General features: G+C 36.6%; 1 protein-coding gene across 2 annotated transcripts in view; it reads right to left on the bottom strand.

Annotated features, from left to right (window-relative positions):
• The window catches only part of TDRD9 (tudor domain containing 9), a 191,194-nt gene that overhangs the window by 2,925 nt on the left and 167,045 nt on the right, over window positions 1-21,224 (bottom strand). For both annotated transcript variants that reach the window (XM_074213215.1, XM_074213216.1), the window contains 4 exons: window positions 5,954-6,063; window positions 5,617-5,713; window positions 2,321-2,459; window positions 681-799 (listed from right to left, as the gene is read on the bottom strand). In XM_074213215.1, coding sequence (XP_074069316.1) covers window positions 681-799; window positions 2,321-2,459; window positions 5,617-5,713; window positions 5,954-6,063 — 465 coding nt within the window. The remainder of the gene's footprint in view (window positions 1-680; window positions 800-2,320; window positions 2,460-5,616; window positions 5,714-5,953; window positions 6,064-21,224) is intronic.

Below are 21,224 nucleotides of genomic sequence, written 5' to 3'. Positions count from 1 at the left end.
GATTTTGCCAATACATACTTTCTCTCTTGAATAGCAGTAATGGCCTATAAATCACTTGGAAAGATGACAGTTTTATATATGATTATTCCAAATAACTATTTGTAGTTTTTACTTTTTAAAAATGCCATTTGGAATAGAAAACTGAGCAGTAAGACTGAGAGTCACTTTATTAATAGATCTTTCATGCCTTCACAAGGGTCAATCAGTACCAAATTCATTAGCAATCAGTCCAGTAAATGTTCACTGGCCTTGCTGAAGTACTAGCCTATTTCATGCTATGAAATGAGGAAAAGGCAGTACTCCACATCTCAAGGAAGCTATAGTGCTTTGCCCTTCTATGTGACCAAACAAATGACAACAAATTTATTTTAAATAGCCATAATGTTCTCATATAACACTTCTATTTACATTATAAAGATAATTTTAATGATATATCCTTTTTTCTGTTAAATATCTATGTGGAGCCTCAACATTTCAGTCATAAATTATGATAAATAATTTATTTAGCATTAAAAAGAAATGCTTATTGTTTAACTGTGAAAATTTGTAAAGAACCAAAACAGCAATTCAAGCTCTAAAAGATAAGCAAAGTGATGATACTCAAAAGAGGACAGAAGAAAATGTAAGTAAATAAAGGAATTAAATCAGAAAAAAATATCAAATATCCTAACAGAACTTACCCTAAAAGTTTCTGACGAGCATTATCTTGTAGCTGTGCAATTCTTTCAGGCCCAAGATACATACACCCATTTGGTCCATCACAAACTATCTTATTAATAGCTGCCCGAAGAATGTTAATCTGTAGAGAAATAACAGAAAAGAATAACTTCAAGATTATAATGTCTTTGCTGACTTACAACTGAAATTGAAACAATTCACTTAAAATATTCTTTACTAAAAACTACAGGATTAGCATAAATTTTTATAAAACTTGCCAAAACCACAATTCAGGAAAACCTATACACATTATTATGCATGATAATGCAACAATAAATGTAGCTTTAAAAACAACTTTATAAAACCATTCTTGACAAAATTTTTCATGTCATTATGATATCATTATACATCCTCACAGAAAGTCTTCCCCTTTCATTTATTTTTTTCCCCAAATACAAGCAAAAGTAGTTTTCAACCTTCATTCATCTGCAAATATAAGTTCCACATTTTTCTACCACCCTCCCCATAGTAGCTAACAGTCTTGTAAAAACTGTACATGTACAATCATGCTTAATATTTCCAATTAATCAATTGTGAAAGAGAAATTAGAGCTAAGGGGGGAGACACCATAAGAAAGAAGAAACATAAAAGAAATTTTTAGAAGTGAACATGGTATGCTTTGGTCTGCATTCAGACACCATAGTTTTCTGTTCTGTTTTGTTTTTTCTAGATGAGCATGTCATTTTCCACAATAAGTTCTTCAGGGTTGTCTTTGTTAACTGAACTGTTGAGAGGAGCTATGCCCATCAGAGTTGATCCATCTCACAATGTTGATGTTAATGTGTATGATGTTCTCCAGGTTATGCTCCCTTCACTCTACATTAGTTCATGCTAGTCTTTCCTTGCTTTTCTGAAGTCCAGTCACTCATGATTTCTTACAGAACAATAGCACTCCATAACATTCATATACCGTAACTCATTCAGCCATTCTCCAATTGATGGGCATTCCATTTTTGTGTCCTTTTTATTTTTCTAATTAGGTATGGTTTAATGTCTATTCCCTGATGCTTTCTCCTCACTAGGCTTTCATGACATTTTTCTTGTCTGATTCACTCCTTTCTTGGTATCTTTTTTTTTTTTAAAGTTTTTGCAAGGCAAATGGGGTTAAATGGCTTGCCCAAGGCCACACAGCTAAGTAATTATTAACTGTCTGAGACTGGATTTGAACCCAGGTACTCCTGACTCCAAGGCCGGTGCTTTATCCACTACGCCACCTAGCCGCCCCTTCAAATTCTTGAAAAGACTTTTAAAGTCCTTTCTTTTTTCTGTAGAGGTACTTAATAAATGCTTGCACCTTCTAGTGCCAATCTTATCCATTCTCATAGTTTTAATTATCTTAAGGCAAAAGCACTGAAATTCTATTTCTAGACCCAATCTCTCTTCCCATGAATTCTCACCCTCTATTACCTATAGCTTGTTGGACTCACTTCCCCATAAAATCTCCTTATTTCCCTGAATTCACCAAACTCCTCTTCATCCAAATATGGTCCCTCCCTCCAACTTTTCTGTTTCTGTTAATAAAATTCTTCAAACTACAAGGTTAACAAAGATCAGTGATCTTTGCTTCCAAGGTTTCTTTTATCTTAAGATCCTATGATCTTACCTCAACAATGTCTTCAACATTCAAGTGGACATCAAATGCCAATTCAATATCATGTTCTGGCAGTATTGGTGTTCCAGTAGTTGGGTTCCAGCCCAAACCACAAAGGGCACCAGTGTAACATTTTCCACTCTGATCAACCCTAAAGAACATAAGAAAATTTGAATACTAGGTATCATTTGACAGGAACTACAAAAATCAAATACTATACATTCCTATTCAAATCAAATTCCAGTAGAAATTAAAATTTCAGTGCATAAAACCAATTTAGAGAGATCACCAATAATAATAATATAGAACATTATGAGAAAGCTGGGAAATGACTGACCTAAAAAACCTAAATTTGAGTTCCCAATATTTGAATTTTGTTTTATGATAGTACTTGTAATGACGGATGTTGAGTCTTATTTAAACAAACTTTAATATTTAATTACTAATTAATATTGACTATTAAATTGAATTAAATTTGCCAAACATTTGTTAAGCCTCCTGTGTTATGCTTTCTCTGCCAAAAGATACAAAATTTATATCATCATTAGTCCCTGACCACCTCAAATTATACTGTAACAGGGAAAGTTAATATATAAAAATGCCATTCCAAATAGACTAGAAAATGGAGGCAAGAATAAAAAATGCTTCTCTGGGGAAAGGAAAGCATAGTTTGATTGAAATGTAGAAGAGTGCACATATGAGTTTTCTCTAAAGTCAGGTGGTGATAGACTGTGGGACGTATTGCTTACCAACCTATAAAGCTTAAACTTTACTTTCTAGACAATATGAAGCTACAGATAGATCTTGAGCAGGAGTGGAATGATCATATCTATGCAAAAGAGAGTTAAGTCTGTCAGAGTTTGAGCAAGTAAGAGTTGAGATGGAACAACTTCCTAGGACAACACTGTCACAGTCCACATCAAGTGGTTAATAAAGTCTTGGATTAAGACACTAAGAGAAGAAGCAGATAAGGGGGGTGGGTTGCCAAATGATTAAAAAAAGGTATAATAAATAAGATTTGATAATGTATTTACAATACTAGATTGAAAAGAGTTCTGGATTAGAATCAGCAGACTTGGGCTCAAGATTCCAACTCTACTATAATTGAGACCTTAGAAGTTCATTTCATCTCTCTGGGTCACAATCACCCTGCATATAAAATAAGGGGGATGTGCCAGCTAACCTTTAAGGCTTTCTTCTATTCTAATGGAAAAATGGGAGAATAGGGCAGCTAGGTAACACAGAGCACCGGCCCTGAAATGAGGAAGACCTAAGTTCAAATCTAATCTCAGACCGTAATTACCTAGCTGTGTGAAGGACCTTCAGCAAGTCACTTAATCCCATTACATTGCAAAAAACAAGAAAAGAAAAATGGGAGAATAAGCAAATAGTGGTGCAACTAAGAGTAATACAAATCCACAATAAAGAGCTAATAAAATAAAATCTAATTTATTTATTATTAAAGGTTTTGAAGTTAGTGAACATAGAACAGATCACATCCCTTTTTTGTGAAAATTTGCCATATTGAAAGGCATTTTCCGTATTTAACCATGCTGTATCTCTGTAGCTAAACAAAATCTACCTAAATTAAGCAAAAACAAAAATTGATAAATACATTCATGTAATTCTTGGAAAAGATGGATTCATGTGAGGTAGATGATAGTACAATTAGGTACACTCAGAATTGGTTAACTGGCTGGATTTAACTGGCTGGATTCCAAAAGTAGTTATTAATAATTTGATATCAAATCTGAAGATAATCTCTAGTACTGTCCTACAGGGATCTGTGTTTGATCTTATATTGTTTAATATTTTTATCAGTGCCTTAGATAAAGGTACAAAGCTGGGAGTTAACTTACAAAGAAGATTCATGATTCAAAAAGATAGGCTAAAACAATGGGTCAAGCATAAGAATGCAAACAGATTCAAAAAATTATAACTTGACAGATACAGGATGGGAGAAATATGTTTAGACACAATAATACAACTGGAAAATACAGCTAAGTTTATTTTTTTAAAGCTCAACATTAGTAAGCTGTCTTACTGCAGTCAAGAAAATACACATAATATCAGGCTACCTGTAAAAGAGGCATTTCCTCAGGCCTAGGGAATAGTTCTGCAGTACTTGATCCTAGTCACACTATATGTAGAGTACTGTATTCAATTTTAGGCACCACATTTTAGAATGGACATTGCTAAGATAGAAAACATTCAGAGGAGAGCAGCTAGGATGCTGTAAAGTTCTCAAGTTCTAACATATAAAGACTGATTGAAAGAAGGGGACAATTAGTAAGAAGATAAGTAAGATTAGCAAAGAGGGCATATTAGATATCCTTAAGTAAATCCCTCTTTTCCTTCCCTGCCAACTACCATCTATTTGCCCTTCTAAAACTATGTGCACAACATGAATATTTAACTACTTTATAAAGAGTATTTAGGGAGGGAAGAGTAGGTAAGCCCCAGTTATAGTCTAAAGGTAATACAAGTAATAGGCTTCTATGGATTCTTCACAAACTCAGAAATTAATTTTCATTTAAATAATGGACCCCTTCATGAGACAGTAAGGTTCTGTTCAATACTATATGTATGCAGGACTAGATAATCACCTGTTAAAGAGGTGCTAAAGCAGATCTAGCTACCTCATTTGGGATTCTATATCATAATCCAATGTTCCTTTCTGACCTAAGCCCAAGATTTTAATGCTCCATTTCATACTCCCATGTTTTCTCAATACAACATGAACTTCTTAAATAGGATATGAACCATCACAACCCTCTTCTATACCATTACCAGAGATGAAGCCCTTGGTCTAGTACAGACTCAAATTCATAACCAACCCCCAGTCTTGCCCTTTAGGAGAAAGCAATGTAAGTCTAGGCTATATAGAAGAAGAAAAGAGAGCTGTTTTGGACCCAGGTGTAAAAATCTTTTTTGCAGTTTTATCCAGTTTAAATTAATCTGTCTTGGGGTGGCTAGGTGGTGCAGTGGATAGAGTACCGGCCCTGGAGTCAGGACTACCTGAGTTCAAATCCAACCTCGGATATACCTAGCTGTGTGGCCTTGGGCAAGCCACTTAACCCCCTTTGCCTTACAAAAACCTAAATTAATCTGTCACATAGAGAAAATTTAGTCTGCCTGAGATCTCACATGAGACAAATTCTGGTGTTACTAGGAAAATTAAGGGGGTAGAAATCAATGAGTTATTCACATTTTAAGTTCCCATAATTAAAACTGGTTCATTTGGTTCTAGAATGATGGCTGTAAGCCATAACCTTATAGGCAAACAATTGTTTCTTATGTATCCATACCTCAGTTCCATAACTGGGGCAAACAACATACTAAGTAAAGCTGGGAGACCTGGAATATGAGGCATCAGAGATGTTTCTCTCAGTAGCATAGTAGATCCTATAAAAAGCACAATAACAGGAAGGGATTAAAAGTAAGTAAATGTTCTTGTATTTTAAAAAAGCAGTGTATAGAACTAAATTACCTTTGCTTCATGCTCCTATATCACACTGAAAAAAGCTTGAAAAAACAGATATTCAGCATATTCACTATTCACAGAATAATTATGTTCATTAGCTATTGATAAGCATATAAGGAAATACAAGATATAAAAGAGGTAGAAAGAAATATTTAAATTACCAGTTGCATTTACTGAAAGAGAAGCAGCAACCAACATCTGCTGGTGGAGATCTTCAGGGGCATCACTAATAATAACAGAGTTTATACTCTCTTTTTCAATCCACACACATCTAAAATGAATAATGAATACTAATAAATTTCACTTAATTCACAGATTATATCTAAGAGAAATAATAACATAAACATCTTGAAAACATAAATAGATGCTGAAATGCAGGGATTGAGAACTCATAATGCAACTAAATTAATCACCTTTCATTAGCTATTATTTGAATCCAACTGGACACATGAGATCAGTCCAGGCAGACCTCCTACAATAAAGTAATCACATAGATGACCACACTAAAGCATGAGACATTTGAAAGAAGTACCCTCACTGGATTAGGTGAATTATTAGAAAAAAGTGTTTTTGATTACTTCATTTAATAAAAGTTAGGCAGTACTAACCAGCTGGAAAGAATAGTCTTTAAGAAAGCTATAAATCTTAGAGGATCAAATAATGATTTTTTTAAAGTTTTTTTTTTTTTTTAACAAGGCAAGGGGGTTAAGTGGCTTGCCCAAAGTCACACAGCTAGGTAATTATTAAGTGTCTGAGGCCGGATTTGAACTCAGGTATTCCTGACTCCAGGGTCAGTGCCACCTAACCACCCCAAATAATGATTTTTTAAAAATCAAATATAAAGAGGCAGAAGTAATATGGCAGAGTAAAAGAAAAAAATTGTAGCCCATTTTCTCCAAAAGCACTCTTCTACAGAGATAACAAAAAGATACCAAATCAGGTCCTTGCAGTTCTACAAGAGTAAATAAGAGTAACTAACTATTCTATCTAATGAAGCAAAATGTTAACTGAATTATTACCTAATACTAATCAACCCAAGTTGTGAAATATAAAAAAACATTTAAATGTTTAAGAATATGAATGGGGGGGGCAGAGGCAAGATGGCAGTGTGAAGGCAGCATTTCCTAGGAACTCCTTCCCCCCCCCAAACTCCAAAAGCCAAGAAATGATGACTAGCCAAAATTTAGAGGGGCAGAAACCACAGAAAGACTGAGTGATACATTTTCCCAGTCCAACTTAGAAGTTCAGCAGGAAAGGTGTGTTTCACCAGGACCAGGGATTGGAAAAAAGCTGCAACTGCAGCACAGAGAACACCAGCAACAGCTTGAAGGGGCAGTGAGAGAACTCTGCTACACCAGAATGGGTGTGGAGTGAGGAGCACCAGGCAGAATACACAGTGAGAATCTGGAGAAAGCAGCCTGTACCCCCAGAGATGGTAAGGGAAGTCTGCAGAGATTTTTCTACTGTACCTTGCCATAGGACTCTGCTGCTAGCCTACACTCAGATCCAGATTGCAGTTTCGGCTTCCATACTAAGTAACCAAGCTGGATCCCTCCTTTTAGCTCTAGAGGAAGTGAGGTGATCACCTACATATCAAAGCACAAGCAAGAGAGCATAAGACCTTGGAAGAATAAAAGGCCCTAGTGGGGTGTCCCCCCAAAAAAGCCAAAGCCTTGGAAGTGCTATCTTTGGCTGGGGAAATGAGTAAACAACAGAAAAAGAAGAATCTGACCATAGAGAATTACTTCAGTCCCATGGAAGATCAAAACACATACTCAGATGATGACAAAATCAAAGCTTTCATATCCAAAACCTCTAAGAAATATAGAAAATGGGTTCAGACTATGGATAAGCTCGAAAAAGACTTTGAAAAGCAATTAAGGGAGACTGAGGAAAAAACTGGGAGGAAAAATGAGAGTGATGCAGAAAAATCATGATAACCAAATCAACAGCTTGCTGAAAAATATACAAAAAAATGCTGAAGAAAATAATATGTTAAAAACCAGTTTAACCCTAATGGTAAAAGCAAAACAAAAGGCAAATGAGGAGAAGGATGCCTTAAAAAGCAGAATTGGCCAGTTGGAAAAAGGAGATAAAAAAGTTCTCTGAAGAAAATAACTCCTTCAAATGCAGAGTAGAACTAAAGGAAGCTGATGACTTTGTAATAAAAGTCTTCCAAAAAAGCCAAAAATTAGAAGAAAATGTGAAATATCTCATTGGAAAAACAACCGACCTTGAAAAGAGATCCAGAAGAAATAATTTAAAAATTATTGGGCTAAGAGAAAATATTACAAGGAACCAGAAGGACACAGTTCAAATATCGTGGAGCTGCAGTCAGAATCACACAGGACTTAGCAGCAACTACATTGGAAGCTCATAGGGCTTGGAATATAATATACCGGAAGGCAAAAGAGCTTGGAATGCAACCGAGTATCAACTACCCAGCAAGGCTGAATGTCCTCTTCCAGGGAAAAAAGATGGACTTTCAATGAACCAGGGGAATTTCAAATGTTCCTTTTGGAATGGCCAGAGCTGAACAGAAGGTTTGATCTTTAGATACAGGACTCAGATGAAGCTTAGAGAGTGGAGGAGAAGGGGAAAATATGAGGGACTTAATGATGATGAACTGCATGTATTCCTGCATAGAAAAATGACACTGATAATACTCCTATGAACCTTCTCAGTTAATAGAGCAGGTAGAGGGAGCTTTTGTAGTTGAAGCACAGGAGAAAGCTGAATTCGAAGATAAAATATGGTGTAAAAATGGAGTCAATAGAAAAAAGGGAAATGTAATGGGAGAAAGAAAAAGGAGAGGGGGAATAGTCCAAGATATTTCACATAATAAGATTTTTTTTATTACAATGAACTATTGCAATGATGTGGAAGGGGGGAGGCAAGGGGGAATGAGGGAATGTTTGCTCTCATCAGAGATGGCTAGGAGAGGAAACAGCAAATATACTCAATGGGGTATAGGCATCTGGAGTAAGAAGGAGAGAGAGGGAGAACAGGGGGAAGGGGTGGGGGATGTGAATAAAGGAGGAGAGGATGGACCATGGGGGGAGAGTGGTCAGATATAACACATTTTCTTTTTTACTTCTTGCAAGGGGCTGGGATTGGAAGGCCTGCCCAGGACCCTAGGGCCAGGTGGATTCTGGGCCTAAGGGGTGGTATGGGGGCTCAGGGCTTCTTGGCCCCAGGACCAGGGATCTGTCTGCTGCGCCACTCAGCGACCCTACAGCAGAGTCAGAGTGAAAGGAGAGAGAAAATATAGTACATGGTAGTAGAGAAATAAGAAAGGAGGGAGTTGCGATCAGCAATGGCAATGGTGGAAAAATATGGAAGTAACTTTTGTGATGGACTTACCATAAAGAATGTGATCCACCCATGACAGAGTTGTTGGTGTTGGAACAAAGACTGAAGCACATTTTTTGTTATTATTATTTGGGGGAGGGTGCAGGGCAAGTGGGGCTGGGTGGTCTGCCTGGGGCCACACAGCAGGGTGAGCTTTGGGTGCCTGGGGCCGGATTTGGACCCAAGTGTTCCTGGCTCAAGGCCCAATGCTCTGTCTGCCACCCAGCCACCCCTACTATTATTACTATTTTATTTTATTTTGGGTCTTTTTTTTTTCTTCTTTTTTGGTTTTTGCAGGGCAGTGGGGATCAGGTGGCTTACATGTCACATGGCTGGGTGATTGTTGGGTCTACGGGGCTGGATATGGACTCGGGTGCTCATGGCTCCAGGGCTGGTGCTTCGTCCATTGCGCCACCTGGCCATACCTACAATTATTACTATTCTTTTTTTTAATTTTAATTTTTTTCTCTCCCTTTTACTTTTTTCGCCCAAGCAAAGACTATCTATATTCATGGGGGGAGGAGTATTTTGTTTATTTGTAAACAAGAATATTTTATTAATGTAAAAAACATTTGTACAAAATGAGAATAAAAAAATAAATTAAAAAAAAAAAAGAAAGAAAATCTAGGGGTTGGTGATCTGAGCACAGAAACAATTACCTCATGTAAATTTCATGATGTAAGGGGAGATTTCCAAAACTGGAGCAATAAAACCAAAATTGGAAGAAAAAAAAATTATTGTGCTATCTGAAAGAAATGATCAGGAGAAGAGCTGAGACTTCATTTTTCAAGAAATAATACAGCAAAATTGCCCTGAGATCCTAGAAGCAGAGGGTAAAATAGAAATCTACAGAATTCACCAGTCACATCCTGAAAGGGATCCCAAATGAAAAACTTCCAGGAATATTATAGTCAAATTCCCAAACTCCTAAATCAAAGAGAAAATTCTAAAAGCTGCCAGAAACACACAATTCAACTACCGAGGCTCCTTAGTCAGGATTACACAGGATCTGGCAGCATCCACATTAAGGGCTCAGAGGGATTGGAATATGATATTCTGGAAGGCAAAAGATCTTGGTTTACAACCGAGCATCAACTACCCAGCAAAACTGAACATCCTCTTTCAGGGGAAAAGATGGACTTTCAATGAAACAGGGGACTCTGAAACTTTCCTACTGAAACAATCAGAGCTGAACAGAAAAAGTTTGATCTCCAAGTACAGGACTCTGGTGAACCATAGGGGGAGTGGATGAGAAGGACTAACTATGAGGAACTTAATAATATTGAACTGTTTATATTCCTGAATGGGAAGAAGATATTGATAACTCATATGAACTTTCTCATTTATAAGAGCTATTTGGAGTATATATAGACAGGACATAGGAAAGGGTGGAATATAATGGTATAATATCATAAAAAGATGGAGTCAATGGGTGATAAAGGAAAGTACTGGGAGAAAGGGAAAGGAGATGAAGTTAAAAAATTTCACATAAGAGTGAATAAAAAACTTTTTCAATGGAGTGGAACAGAGGAAGGCAAGGGGGAATGAGTGAGCCTTCATTCTCATCAGAAATATCTCAGAGAGGAAATAACATACACACTTAATAGGGTGAGGAAATCTATCTTACCCTAGAAAAAAATGAGAAGAAAGGGATGGGGATAAGGGGGAATGGGGGGAGGGAAGGGGCGAATAGGTGATAGAAGAGAGGGAAGATTGTGGGAGAGGGTACTCAGATTCAACACACTTTTGGACAGGACCAGGATGAAAGGCGAGAGAGAATAGAATAAATGAGAGTGAGGAGGAATAAAGTGGAGGGAAATACAGCTAGTAATAGCAACTGGGTGAAAAATATTGAAGCAACTTCTCTAGTGGACTTATGATAAAGACAGCAACTCACCCCAGAGACAGAGCCATTGGAATCTGAATACAAATTGAAGTACATTTTTTTTTCTCTCTCTATTCTTCAGGTTTCTCATCTTCTGGGCAGGGAGGGGGTTTATGTTTACTTTTATAACACATTCAATTTATATAAATGTATAGCATGGAAACAATGTAAAGACTATCAGACAGCCTTCTGTGGAGTGCAGGAAAAGGGAGGGTGGGGGAATTCAAAACCTTACAAAAATGATAGGCAGATACTACTATTGTATATAATTGGGTAACAAATAAAATGTTAACAAATAAAAAAAGAATATGAATTAGGACCTTAAAATGACGTGTGGTGTTGGGGCGGCTAGGTGGCGTAGTGGATAAAGCACCGGCCCTGGAGTCAGGAGTACCTGGGTTCAAATCGGTCGCAGACACTTAATAATTACCTAGCTGTGTGGCCTTGGGCAAGCCACTTGACCCCATTGCCTTGAAAAAAAAACCCTAAAAAAAAAAGATTAGAATAATGAAAAATTAGTGAAATTGCATCTAGGTTTGTGCTTACAATTTAAAATGCAAAATTCTTCTCCCATATAAATCCATGCCTACCACCTTGTAGAATTTGTCATCTCATAACTTCACCACAAGAAATCTACTGAAATGACAGACTACCTCAATTTTGTTAAAAATGCTTAGATTCAATTAGAATTACGTCAAGACTTTTCAACATATACCAAAAGAAGCTTCAAAGAGTTGTTTGAATGTACATAGAATAAAGAGAAAAGTATAATATATATAATATATATAAAATGATTACAGTTATGTCATTAAAACTTTAAATGGAAACAGAACTCAAAAACAATGGATGACACTGGTACTAATTTATTGTTAAAAACATGGGTTTCTAGCTATAATGACTACACTGGATAAAGGCTCAGCTTCCCCAAATTTACCTCAGAAAAAGCTATAAATCTTAGTGGATCAAATAATGATTTTTTAAAAATCAAACATAAAGAGGCAGAAGTAATATGTCAGAGTATAAGAAAGAACTGCAGCCCATTTTCTCTAACAGAACTCTTCTACAGCGATAACAAAAAGATACCATATCAAGTCCTAATTGGGAAAGTAAAGAAAAAAAATCACAATAAATCATCTTCCAAGTCCAGGCTGATTTAGGGAGACAGACTACAGTCTGTGGATAATGAGAATAGGGTCTGACCAAGAGTGCATCAAAAAAATGAAAGAAGAAATGACCTGAGCAAGACAAGGTCCTCGAGTCATACAAGGGCACAACAACCTCATGCAGGATATAAAGAGAGGTGTCAATTGGCAGTTCTGTTGCTTTATTTCCCACCTTCTAAGCCACAGATCCAGAGAAAATTAAAAAGGAAACCAGCTCCTTGGGTAGTGGCATTCCATGGTAAGGACAGGTCCTAACTTTGCTTGAGTAGATCCAAAAGTAAAGAGGAGGTGTGTATCTCTGACCATAGGAGCAGAACAGGGTCACAGCTTCAGTCTCCAAACCAGTCTGAAGATTGCAATGAAATAGCTAGTACAGAAATTCTCAATCAAAAGTGTAGTTCAAAGTTCTATCATTCTTGGCCTGTCCAGGACCCCAGGGTCGGGTGGATGCTGGGCCTAACAGGTGGTATGTGGGCTTGGGGCCTCTTGGCCCCAGGGCTGGGGATCTGCACTTTCTGTAATAATGTTTGAATGCTTAATTTGTTTGATGAAAAGACCTCAGTGTCTAGTACTTCTGTCAGGTTAACTTCAGAATTTTTCGAAGACAATTTAAATGGAGTCAGTTCCCTGGCAGACTGGTAGACTGTCCAGGTTTCACAATCATTCAATAATGAACAATGGTTCCTGTCAACCTTCAGTTTAGTAGTTGAAAACCTCTTTTCTTTTGGAATTTCCCAAATATTGAACTAGCTCCAGCAATGTGTGTGTCAACCTCATGGTCACTATTTACCTCTCTGGAAAGGACACTGCCGAAGTTAAGTGAACTTGTCCACAGTATTCAAAACTTCTCCATTTGCTGTAACTAATGATTCCACATATGAATGGTGTAGTGCTGGTTAATGGGGCACCTTTGTTTTCTTGGTGTTAACTGTTAAGCCAATGTTAGCACAAGCTGCAGAGAACTGATTCGTACTTTGCTGTATCTCACCTCCAGAGGCTGCATTGAGTGCACAACAATCTGCAAAATCATGCACTAAAACTTTGATCTTGGTTTGAAGCCTTTTTCAAGTTGAAGAATTTACCAAAAGTGCATTAGCTGACTTTGATGCCATGTTTTTCCTCAGTGAAAGTGTTTCATAACCTGGCTGAAAACACCATGCAAAAAAGCATGGGTGCAAGGGCATATCCTTGTTTCACTCCATTGGTGACTGGGAACTCTCGAGAGCATCGTCCACCATCTAGAACCTGAGCATGCACACCGTCATGTAGCTGATGTACAATACTGATGAGCTTCTCTGGGCAACCAAATTTTGACATAACTGTCTATAAGTCCTCACAACTGATGGTATCAAAAGCCTTGGTCAGATCTACAAACATTGTAGAGACTTCTGTTCTGCTCCTGACTTTTTCCTGGAGTTGTTAGGTAGTAAACACCCTATTATCACTGTTCCTTGACCTACACACTATCAACTGTTCCTTGACCTTTTCTGAAAGAGACACTGACTCTCAGGGAGGGAACCATCTTCCAGTGGAGAATTAGCCTATTAACAAGAACTTCAAGAATCTTACCATCAGTGACTAAGAGAGAAACACCCTTGTGATTGTCATAGGGACAAACTATTCCCTTTACCTTTGGAGAGATGAACAATGGAGGAGGCATCCTTGAATTCTTGGGGGATAACCTCTTCATGTTATATAACCCCAAAAATTTCAGTCAACTTTTTGGGGGGGCATTTTGCAAGGCAAAGGGGTTAAGTCTAAGTAAGTATTAAGTGTCTGAATCCAAATTTGAATTCCAGTCCTTCTGACTCCAGGGTCAGTGCTCTATCCACTGTATTACCTAGTTGTCCCCCCACCCCCCACCCCAGTCAACTTTTGTATAAGCAACAGGGACCCTGGTCTTGTAGATCTCAGCTGGAACAGAATCAGCACCAGGTGCTTTGCCACATGAAAGGAGCCTAATGGCAATTCAAAATCTCTTCTACAGTGGAATTTCAGCTAGGAAGGGATTGACTTCATCTTGAGATAAAGGGTCAATGGCTCCTTCTTTGATGTCAGTCTGTAGAGAACACTATGGAAGTATTCAAATCCACTTCTTTAGAATCCTGTCCTTATCACTAATCTACTTGACTCAGCACTGTGTAATTGAGATGTACCTATAATGCCTTCAGGGCATCATAAAAGCACTTGGGATTATTACTATCTACATAAAAGAAAATTTCATATGCCTTCTTACTGAGCCAGGAAACTTAATCACTCTAAGCTTCACTCTGTATTTTACTTTTGATGAAATTCAAAGCTACCTTCTTAGAAATGGATGAACTATTCTTCTGGTAAACCCTGGGGAATTTTTGTTTTTCATTATCTCCCCATGATTTTCATCAAATCAGGTCTTAATGTTTTTGAGTATTCTGACCCAGATGAGCCAAATGCAGGGCTGAAAGCTGCCCACTCCTCTTCCACTCCACTGTTGTGAATGATGTGCTGATTCCAAGTCAGTAACAAATTGTTCTGGCACAGAAAAGCACTCCAATCTCTGGACATTGTTTTTTCAAGTAGTCATTTTGCCTTGGGGTGGCCACTGAGATTGAATGTGCATAGTTAGCTTGAAGAGGATAAGTCTGAGATCAGTTTATACTTTAAACTACACTGCCTTCTTCTCTCTCACCACAACTTGCTCAGCCATTTTCCAAATATTTTTGTACAAAGAGGTTCTTTAATTTTTTTTTTTAATGCTCTCTTTTGGATATAGACTTAATAGTGGTACTGCTCAATCAAAGGACATGTTGCCTTTTAGGTATAGCTCAAAATTGCTCTCCAGAATGATTGGATCAGTTTGCAACTCCACCAACAGTGCTTTAGTGTCCCAATTTTCCCACATCCTCACCAACATTTATTATTTTCCATCATATTAGTCAATTTGATAGATGTGAAGTGTTATCTCAGAATTATTTTAATTTGCATTTCTCTTTTCAATCGTGATTTAGATTTTTTTCATATGATTTTAGACTCTGATTTCTTCAAATGAAAATTGCCTAGTTGTATCCTTTGACCATTAGCCAATTGGGAATAGTTTATATGATTATAATTTTAACTAAGTTTTCTGTGTATTTGAGAAATGAGACTTTTATCAAGAGACACTTTGATATGAAAATTATTTTCCAGTTTCCAATTTTCTTTCTAATCTTGGTTATACTGGTTTTATTTATACAAAATAATTTTACATTCAATATTCTTCTCTATCTCCTGTTTGTCAAGAATTCTTTCCTCCTTCACAGATCTAACAGATAAACTATGCTCTTCTAATTTGCTTATGGTAGTATACTTTATGTCTAAATTATACACCTATTTTGACTTATATCATATATACGGTGTAAAATGTTGGTCTAAACCAAGTTTATACCACACTATTTTCTAGTTTTCCCAACAATTTTTGTCAAATAATGAGTTTTTATCCTAGAAGCTGGGTTTTGGGTTTATCAAACACTAGATTACTATGATCATTTATTGTTTGTCCTTCATTTTCGAAAAAGACCACAACATCAGGAAGCTGATGACATAACAAGCACATGAATTGGATGTGAGTGAGGGGGTGCTATGCAAAGTCATTAGCCTCACTTTTTCCTCCAGAGCCATCAATGGGTCCAGTGGCCAGATGTGGATCAGGACAACTGGAGATGGTCCTGGATGTGAGACAATCAAGGTTAAATGACTGGCCCAAGAGGCCAGATTCTAACTTCCTGTCCTCCTGATTCCAAGGTCAATGATCTATCCACTGTGCCACCAAGCTCTCCTGTAAATTACTGGGGGAAGGCAGATCCTTCTACAACCCTTTAAAAATCAAAGACTAAGTACCTTAATCCTAGAGAATGGAAGAGTCAAAGAAACAAATCATAGGAACAATCACTTTCAGTAAAGATTATATAACAATGAGAAAACATACCAAATTGTTTTGGATGCAATCAAAGTACTAGTTATTCATTAATAACAAAGGGAGAAATTGTAGACCAACAGATTAGGCATACAATTAAAAAAAACCTAGGAAACTAACAAATTAAAAGCCTCTAATTAAATACTAAAAAGAAATATTGAAAAAAATCAAAGCAGAGATTAACAAAACTAAAAGACTAAAAAACCATCAAATCTGCAGAACTAGAAGCTGTTTTGTTTTGGATTTTTTTAAAACAAAAAACAAAGAAATGGATAAACTCTTGGTTAACTTAATTTTTTTAGGTTTGTTTTTTTTTTGCAAGGCAATGGGGTTAAGTGGCTTGCCCAAGGCCACACAGCTAGGTAATTATTAAGTGTCTGAGGCCGGATTTGAACTCAGGTACTCCTGACTCCAGGGCCAGTGCTCTACCCACTGTGCCACCTAGCTGCCCGGTTAACTTAATTTTTAAAAAGAAAGAAAAAAGCCAAATTACCAGTATCAAACATAAAAAAAGAAATAAAAGAAATTATTAGGAGCTATTTCACCCCAAAAAATACAAAAAATGACAATCTAAATGAAATCATGAATATTTACAAAAATGTTGACTGTCTATATTGATAGAATAGGAAATAAAGGGCAGAAATATCCCGATTTGAAAAAAATAAATTTAAGAAACAATAAATTAACTCCCAAAGGAAGAAAAAAATCCAGGACAAAGTGAATTTGTAAACAAAATTCATCAAACATTTAAAGAACTAACTGCAAACCTATATAAGGCTGTTGAAAATAAACAGGAAGATAAGGATTTCACCAAAATTCCTTCCATAAGAAAATATGGTTTTAATAACTAATCCTGGAAAAGTGAAAACAGAGAAAGTTATAGACCAATGCCTATAAAAATTTCAGGCAAAAATTTGAAATAAAAATTGGCATAATAAATACTGGCAATACAACTACCAAAATATATCGCAAAGATTATCTACCATGTAGTTTATTGCCCTTAGGGTACTTGCTCCAAAATGTTCTCCAGAAAGGTTGGATCAGTTCACAACTCTTCCAACAAGACATTAGTGTTCCATTTTTCTAACAAGGATTATTTACTATGACCAGAGTGATTGAAACCATGCAAGTATTAATGTAGGGCTGGTTCAATATTAGGAAAACTATAACTGAACAAAGTAATAGTAAGAATAACATATCATATGATTACATCAAGGGATGCAGAAAAAGCTTTTGACAAGATATAACACTCACTTCTTTTAAAAACACTTTATTCATATGCTTTTTGCATATGAATAAATGGATCTTTCCTTAATATGCTAAAGAGTATCTAACTAAAAGAGCCACTAGGTAGAGCAACAGAGCATCAGGCCTGGTGTCAGGAAGACAACTTCCTGATTTCAAATCTGGACTCAGACACTTACTAGCTGTGTGACCGAAGGCAAATCATTTAAATGGCAAACTGCTCCAGGCTATTTGCCAAGAAAATCCAAAATAGAGTCACCTAGAGTAATACACAACTGAAATGAATAAACAGCATTTTATCTAAAACCAAATGTCAGTGTTAGCTATAATGCAGATAAATTCTAAGTATTTCCAAATCATAAGAGTTAAACAAGCACACTCATTATCACCTTAATATGCATAGTACTTAAAAAGTTAGCTTAACTTTTTAATCTATGACTTTAAAAAACTGGAATATACATACTTAAAGAGAAAACAAAATTATCACTTTTGTGGATGAGATCATAGTTTACACATAGGAATACCTTAGAAATAAGCACATTGAAAAAAATAATTGAAGAAATTACAATTTCAGCAAAATTAAAGAATAAAAAAATTATCAGCATTTCAGCAGTGCTCTCCCTCAAAAAAGAATCCAGCAATAGAAAGACAAATTCTACTATTTAAAATTACTACAGATGGGAAGACAGCAAAAATGGCAGATAAACAGCAGGGACTTGCCTGAGCTCTCCTCCAAAACCCTTCAGAACACTTATAAATAATATCCTAAAAATATCCTAAAATTCTGGGGTGGTAGAACCCACAAAGGAACAAGATGAAATAATTTCCCATCTAGTCAAAGATGACTATGTCCAGTGCAGGCCAGGTCAGCACAAACCAGCCAATCAGCAGAGTCAGTGACAGCTTACAGAGCTCTCAGTGCACAGATGGAAAAGATGCTGACCAAGTACAGAAGATTACAGGGCTCTCCTCTCTTTGCTGCCACTGGAGCAGGACTCTTGATTTGCCCATACTTGGATCTGGTAGCAGCCCTCAGTGGTAGTTTTGGGTGGCAGTCCCAGGGCAAGAAGGAGCACCAGCATACCAGAGCCTGCAGCTCAAGTGGAGAGGTACCCTCACGAGCATTCCAGGGCAGAAAAAAGTGTTTGTGGTCACTCGTAGACCAGAACACAGGCCAGGACAGTAGTAACACACCTCTCTCTCTCTCCTTAGATCATATCATCTTGGAAGAACAACAAACTTGCTGGGTCCCTGGAAAGATCTTTGACAACAGCCTGCACAAAACCCCCCAAGCTTGGTACAGCATGCCCTCCACCATGGAAGCAGAACCCCATTTTAGTAAGAGTTAAAAAATAGGCTAGGGGCTATTGGAGACAGGAGGACATTGAGTTCAAATTCAGCCTCAGACACTAAATACTTACTTAGTTGTGTGACCTTGGGCAAATCATTTAACCCCATTGTCTTACAAAAAAACAAACAAAAAAACAGACTAGAAAAATGAGTAACAGAAAAAATTTCTGACAACTGAAAGCTGTTATGGTCACAAGGAAGATCAAAACACACTCAGAAGAAGAAAACAAGGCAAAACTCCTACATCCAAAGTCTCCTAGAAAAACAAGAATTGGTCTCAAGTCATGGAAGAGTTTCTCAGAAAAAGATTTTGAAAACTGAGTGAGAAAACCAAAAAAGAAAATCTTGAAAAAAACAAGTCAAATGCTTGGTAAAGGAAACACACACAAAAAAAATGAAGAAAATCACATCTTAAAAAAACAGACTAAGCCAAATGGTAAAAGTTTTGGTACAAAAATCCCCATGAGAAGAATGCCTTGAAAAGCAGAAAAGAACAAATGGGAAAAAGATATACATAAGTTCATTGGAGCACTCCTTAAAAAGTAGAATTAACCAAAAGGAAAGGAGTATAAAAGCTCACTGAAGAAAATAATACCTTAAAATTAGAATTGGACAACTGGAAACTAATGATTCCATGTGACATCAAGAAACAATAAACAAAAAGCAAAAGAATGAGAAAATAAATGACAATGTGAAATACCTTATTTGGAAAATAACTAACCTGAGAAACAGATCCAGAAGACATAATTTAAAAATTAATGGACAGCCTGGAAGTCATGATCAAAAAAAGAGCTTGGATCTCATCTTTCTTTTTTTTTTTGCAAGGTAAATGGGGTTAAGTGGCTTGCCCGAGGCCACACAGCTAGTTAATTATTAAGTGTCTGAGACTGGATTTGAACCCAGGTACTCCTGACTCCAGGGCCAGTGCTTTATCCACTGTGCCACCCAGCTGCCCCAGATCTCATCTTTCAAGAAATCATTAAGGAAAACTGCTATGCTATTCTGGAACTTGAGAGTAAAAAAAGAAATTTAAAAAAATCCATTGCTCACCTCCTGAAAGAGATCCCAAAATGAAACTCCAAGTAATATTTTAGTCAAATTGCAGGACTCCCACATTGAGAAGAAAATATTGCAAACACCCTGAAAGAAACACTTCAGGTATCATGGAACCACAGTCAAAATAATACAAGATTTAGTGGCTTCAACATTAAGGGCACAGAGAGACCTAGATGTGATATTTCAGAGGGCAAATGATTTGGGATTACAACTAAGAATCATTTAACCAGTAAAACGGAGTAAAATCCTTCTGGGGGGAAAAATGGTTATTTGATGCAATAGAGGACTTTCCAACACCTTGATGAAAAGGATCAGAGTTGAACAGAAAATTTACCATCAAATACAAGACTCAAGAGAGTCATAAAAAGGTAAACAAGAAAATAAAACAATGAGTCTTAATACAGTTAAACTGTTTATATTGCTATGTAGGAAGATGATACCTGCAACTCAAAAGAACTTTCTCACTATAAGGACAGTTAAGAGGAGTATAGACAAGAGGGCATAGCTGTGAGCCAAATATGAAGGGATGACTTTTAAAAACAAAATTAAGGTGTGAGAAAAAGAAATGCATTGGGAGAAAGAAAGGTAAAATAGGGTCAATTGTTTTACATAAGAGAGTCAAGAAAAAGCTTATACAGAGGAAGAGGGGAAGAATGGGGGAAGTGATAGAAGCAAAATAATTTTGAGGCAGGACAGACTGAAAAGAGAAAGATAATAGAATAGGATGGAGGGAAATATAGTTAGCAAACAATTTGAAAAAATTTTTCAAGCAAGTTTCTCTGTTAAGCCTCATTTCTGAAATATAGAGAGAACTAAGTCAAATTTATAAAAAAAAAAGTCCTTCTCAATTGATAGATGAAAAAAAGATATAAACAGAAAATTTTTCAGATGAAATAATCAAAACTAGCTATATCCATGTGGTAAAATGTCTAAATCACTACTGTCTAAATGTCTAAATCACTACTGTCTAAATTGTCTAAAATCACTACTAAATCACAACAAAGACAAATTGAAACAATTAGATTGGCTAATAGGATAAAAAAAAGAAAATGATAAATCTTGGAGAAGATATTGAAAAATTGAGACACTACTGAGTTGTTAGTGAACTGATTCAGCCATTCTAGAGAACAATTTGAAACCATGCCCAATGGCTACAAACCATGCATATCCTTTGACCCAGCAATACCACCTTGTCCATATTCTCATGAGACAAAAGTTTCTATGCTCCTATTTCTTTTTTTCTTCTCCTAAGGTGGATCAATAGATAGAGCAGTGATGAGAGTTCAAATTCAGTCTCAGACACTTGCCATTTACTAGCTCTGTGACCTTGGGCAAGTCATTTAACCCTGATTGCCTCCCATTCAGGGCCATCTCCACTCATCCTGATCCAAATTCAACCACTAGACCCAGATGGCTCTGGAGGAGAAAGTGAGATTGGTGACTTAGCACAG

The sequence above is a fragment of the Macrotis lagotis genome, chromosome 1 (assembly GCF_037893015.1).
Source record: "Macrotis lagotis isolate mMagLag1 chromosome 1, bilby.v1.9.chrom.fasta, whole genome shotgun sequence".
NCBI classification, from domain to species: Eukaryota; Metazoa; Chordata; class Mammalia; order Peramelemorphia; family Peramelidae; genus Macrotis; species Macrotis lagotis.
This window is presented reverse-complemented; position numbering and strand designations above follow the sequence as displayed.